Source organism: Dipodomys ordii, unplaced genomic scaffold, assembly GCF_000151885.1.
Source record: "Dipodomys ordii isolate 6190 unplaced genomic scaffold, Dord_2.0 Scaffold166, whole genome shotgun sequence".
NCBI classification, from domain to species: Eukaryota; Metazoa; Chordata; class Mammalia; order Rodentia; family Heteromyidae; genus Dipodomys; species Dipodomys ordii.
This window is the reverse complement of record NW_012267382.1, coordinates 1,233,485-1,238,322: the sequence shown is the minus strand read 5'-3', so window position 1 is coordinate 1,238,322 and position 4,838 is coordinate 1,233,485. Positions and strand designations below refer to the sequence as shown.

Below are 4,838 nucleotides of genomic sequence, written 5' to 3'. Positions count from 1 at the left end.
GGGGCCAGCACCCACCATATGGAGTGGCTGTGGCAGAAGTCCAGAGCCGAGATGATCTGCCGGAAGAACTTGCGGGCCTCCTTGGGGGTCAGCCTCCCCTTCTTCACCAGGTAGTCGAACAGCTCTCCCCCAGACACGTGCTCTAGCACCAGGTATCTGCGAGACAAGGGGCGTCAATGCCACCACGGCCTCCTGGCAGGCGGCGCCCTCCTGCCCGCCTCCTGCCGGGGTGGGGAGCCCCAGAGCTTGGCTCAGCGCGGTGCCGCCCATCCCGTGGGCCCGGGCCCCCAGCTGCCAGCAGGCTCTGCCCTCTCGGGAGGGTGGAGAGCACAGCCGTGGCAGGCAGGGCTCGAGTGTGGTCGGCACTCTGGGGCCGGGCCTGTCTCAGGCCTCCACGCCAATGGCTTCTCCGCCCGGCAGGGAAGGCTGCCCGCGGACTGAGGGGCCCACGGCCACTCTGGCTCTGCACGGAGGGCCACGAGGTGTGGAGGAGTCAGCTTTGACAAGGGAGCACACCCGCCTTCAGCCCCCCAGGCCCCTCTGAGCATGGACTGGCCCTCCTGGGCCTCGGTTGCCCCAGGCCTTGGCCAGGGAGGCGGCAGTGGGAGCAGCAGCCAAGCAGGTGCCTGGAGACCTCAGGCCCCTCAGGCCCAGGCGAGCCCGGCAGTGGGCGGGGAGAGGCCACCGCTCATGTTGGGGCATGGAGGAGTGGGGGAGGACCTCACAGGACAGGTGCTCCTGGCGCCAAACCCACCCGGACTGCCTGCATGCTGCTCACCCCCAAGCCAGCCCCTCCCGCCCAGAACCCAGCCTCGGGCCCCATGACCCCTTCCCAGGGTAGAAAGGGCCTTCTCCCCAGAGCCTGACCAGCCCGTCCTCAGGCCCGCGGCTAGCACCGGCCATTCAGTTCTGTCCTAGAACAGCTCCCAGAGCTGTTCCTCACCCCACACCGCGTCCAGGCGGGCGCGGCAGTGGGGGCCGTGAAGCTGGGCACAGCTGTGTCTCCACCTGTCTGCCCCCCCCAGAGTGGATGGAGTAGGGCCACAGTTGAGCCCCTTAGCAGCCCCCCACTTTGCCAGCACTGGAGGGAGGCCCAAGACCACCCTGCCCCTGCCCCAAGGCCTTGAGGTGACAGAGTCTCTGCAACGGAGTCCCCGACACCCCACCATCCACGCTGAGAGGAGCCCCTCTCTCCTCTCTTCAGCCGTTTGTATGTGGCAAGAGCTAGCTCCAAAACCGTGCCCTGCCCGTGCCTGGCCCTGGCTGCACTCACCCATAGCAAGCCAGTGAGCAGGGGGACGGCAGGCGTGACTCCAGGTGGGGCCCCAGGACTCTGAACGCAGGGTCCCGGCCGCCACTCCACACAGGGCGCACGTGGATGCTATTACATGCGAGGTCCTCCTCCCCCCTCGGCGGTGCAGTGGGCGGCCACCCCCAGAGGCGCAAGGACCCCCAGCCAGGCAGGCCAGTGAGGGGCTCTACGCCAGGAGCTGGGCGGGAGCCCAGGCCGGGAGGGGACCAGTGACCTGCGGGGCAGCCTGGAGCTGGGGCGCAGCGGGAGCTGGGGGCCGGGCAGCCCTGGCAGCGGGGCAGGGAGCCTCAGTGGGTCCCCAGCATTGGCACCGGGGGCACCGCTGACCAGAGGCCTGTCCCTGTGGGGTCTCAGCTTGATGCTGGCCCTGCGGGTCCCAGCAGCGAGGTGACCCCTGCGACCCGGCCCAGGCTCCCTCGCAGCAGCTCGCCAGGGTAAAGTCCAGCAGCTGGGATCTGCTGGCCAGCCCCAGCCCCCGGTCCGGGAGAGGACCTGTATCTGTCGGCCTCCTGCCCCTGGCCTCCCACACTGCAGCCGGTGGCCCTGCTCCCCACCCCGCTCTTCAGGCCCAGCAATACCTACAAATATTTTTTGTTTTCATAGACGTCATGCAGCTTCAGGACGTGGGGGTGTTCGATGAGCTTCAGGATGGCGATCTCCCGCTCCACCTGCCCAGGAAGAGAGGTCAGAGCCGCTGCAGCGAGGCTTCAGCCCAGGGTGGGGCTCCCTCCCTCCTGGCGGGGGGAGGGGGCACCAGGCAGGCCCTCCCTCTCAGGCCGGTGTGCCTCTTCCCTTCACTGTCAGACACTGTATCAGGGGCCAGGCTAGAAAGGGGATGCCGTCTGCCCGAAGGCCAGCCTCTGGCTCTGCCCTGCGGTGGGAAGTCCAGTGGGGCGGGCAGCAGGCAGGGCATCCAGGGCAGGGTGGCGAGCAGGGTGCCACAGGTAGGAGGGCTGAGTGAGGACACGGATGCAGGTGCGGCAGGCTCTGCGGGGAGCACGTGCAGTCTCCCCCATGTGGGGACGGCAGAGGCCAGCCCAGGACCCCAGGGAGGGGCACGTGCTGGCAGAGGACACCCAGAAGACTCCCACGGCTACCCTGCCCCTGTGGGGGCTGGCAGAGGGCAGCCGCCAGGCCTGCGCTGGGCACCAGCCGGGACCCTGTCCCTGTCCACAGCCCTCCTCCTCCCCTGTGGGCCTGTGCGGGCAAGGCCACGCAGCGGGGTCCCTCCCCGCAGCTCAGACCCCGGCTCTCACCTGTGCAGGTCCCCAAGTCCACACATCCTTGCCCCACCCACGTCTCAGCCCCGCCTCCAGGGCCAGGCCAGCTCCCGTCCCCCCTGAGAACTGCCCCCCTGCCCCAGGTCCCTTTGCCTTCCCAGACCCATCTGCCCTCCTCACCGCTGGTAGGGGCAGGGCCTCTCCACCCCAGCCGGGGAAACCAAGGCCCAGGCAGCTGGCCTGGCAGGCGAGCAGAGCGCCTTCACAGCCTGTGGCAGACCCATCCTCCAGCCAGCAGGAGTGGACGGAGGGGAAGGGGCCGGGCAGCCTGGGGGCGGCCTGCCTCCGCTCAGCCTGAGGGGGCACAGGAGCCCTCCCCACCCAGCCCGCTGCTCACCTTCATCAGCACCGACTCGCTGAGCTTCTCGCGGTTGACGATTTTGATGGCCACTTTCTGGCACGTGACACAGTGAATCCCCAGCTTCACAAGGCCTGTGGGGGGAGGGGCTGGTCACCTGCCGGCCAGCAGGTCCCTGTGGTACTCGGGGCTCGCGTCCTGCTCCCCCTCACCCACTGAGCCCTGGCCCACCAGGTTCCAGGACAGGGCTGCCCAGAAGCCCCGCGGCCGCCCACTGGAACGACTTCCGGGAAGGCAGCCTTGGTCTCTGCTGTCCCCATCCCAGGATGGTGAGGCGGGCTCCCCGACGGTGGCCCACGGCCCACGGCCCTCTACAAGGCACACACACCCAGCTCACACTCCCACCCGCGAGGTCACAGCCACAGTGGCCACTGCTCCTGTCTGCTCGCACTGTGCTGACTGGGTGCTGAAGCCCAGGCGTTCAGCAAAGGGCTCTGTCCCCAGGCTGAACGGACCAGGCATTCAGCAGAGGGCTCTGTCTCCAGGCTGAACGGAGTGCTGCCCCCAGGGGGGTGGACTCCTCCCTGGCCAGCACTCACTGCTGAGCCAGGGCGTGTAGGAGCTGGGCTTCCCCGGGGCCATGGCTAAACTGGCTTGTGTGGGAGCCCCGGCTAGGCGGTGGCCTCGTGGGGCACACTGGCTGCGGAAGGCCACCTCTGAGGCCTGGCATAGGCTTGGGGGCCTCTTGCCGGCCGCCTTTGATCTGTCGTGAGAGCCTGTGATTCTCGCCCAGACAGGGGAGAGCCAGGAGCACTGGAGGGGAGGGAGGCGGGTGCCAACAGCCTCTGCCACTCACACAGAGTTCACCATCTCGGGAGCTGCGGCCCAACCCAGGCCCCAGGACACCCACGACAGATGGGTGAGCCCCCGACAGAAGGCCTGCACCAGGCCAGGCCCCTCTCACAGGACCTCGCTAGCAAGGCTGGCCAGTGGAAGCCCCCACCGCCCGCCCCCAAGTTGAGGGCTCTAATGGGAAACAGGAACCAGGGTAACAAGTAGCCAGAGGTGTCTACCCAGTGGCAAGGGCTCATCCACCACCTGCTGCTCCATCACCACTGCTCCATCACCCACTGCTCCGTCACCCGCTGCTCCTCCATCACCCGCTGCTCCATCACCCGCTGCTCCTCCATCACCCGCTGCTCCATCACCCGCTGCTCCTCCATCACCCGCTGCTCCTCCATCACCCACTCCTCCATCACCCACTCCTCCATCACCCTCTCCTCCATCACCCGCTCCTCCATCACCCACTGCTCCATCACCCGCTCCATCACCCACTGCTCCATCACCCGCTCCTCCATCACCCACTGCTCCATCACCCGCTCCTCCATCACCCACTGCTCCATCACCCGCTCCTCCATCACCCACTGCTCCATCACCCGCTCCTCCATCACCCACTGCTCCATCACCCGCTGCTCCTCCATCACCCGCTGCTCCATCACCCGCTGCTCCATCACCCGCTGCTCCTCCATCACCCGCTGCTCCATCACCCGCTGCTCCATCACCCGCTGCTCCATCACCACTGCTCCATCACCCACTGCTCATCCATCACCCGCTGCTCCTCCATCACCCACTACTCCAACACCACTGCTCCATCGCCTGCTGCTTCATCACCCGCTGCTTCATCACCCGCTGCTCCGTCACCCGCTGCTCCATCACCCGCTGCTCCGTCACCTGCTCCTCCATCACCCGCTGCTCCATCACCTGCTGCTCCATCACCCGCTGCTCCGTCACCTGCTCCTCCATCACCCACTGCTCCATCACCCACTGATCCATCACCTGCTCCTCCATCACCCGCTCCTCCATCACCCACTCCTCCATCACCCACTCCTCCATCACCCTCTCCTCCATCACCCGCTCCTCCATCACCCACTGCTCCATCACCCGCTCC

The 4,838-nt window shown here is 67.6% G+C and overlaps 1 protein-coding gene across 1 annotated transcript in view; it reads right to left on the bottom strand.

Moving 5' to 3' along the window:
- Brsk2 (BR serine/threonine kinase 2) overlaps positions 1-4,464 on the bottom strand; it is a 43,450-nt gene extending 38,986 nt beyond the window's left edge. The window contains exons 1-6 of the mRNA XM_013033360.1: positions 4,022-4,464; positions 3,855-3,916; positions 3,490-3,666; positions 2,930-3,024; positions 1,895-1,980; positions 16-156 (exon numbers count right to left, since the gene is read on the bottom strand). Coding sequence (XP_012888814.1) covers positions 16-156; positions 1,895-1,980; positions 2,930-3,024; positions 3,490-3,666; positions 3,855-3,916; positions 4,022-4,464 — 1,004 coding nt within the window. The remainder of the gene's footprint in view (positions 1-15; positions 157-1,894; positions 1,981-2,929; positions 3,025-3,489; positions 3,667-3,854; positions 3,917-4,021) is intronic.
- Between the last annotated feature and the right edge of the window lie 374 nt (positions 4,465-4,838).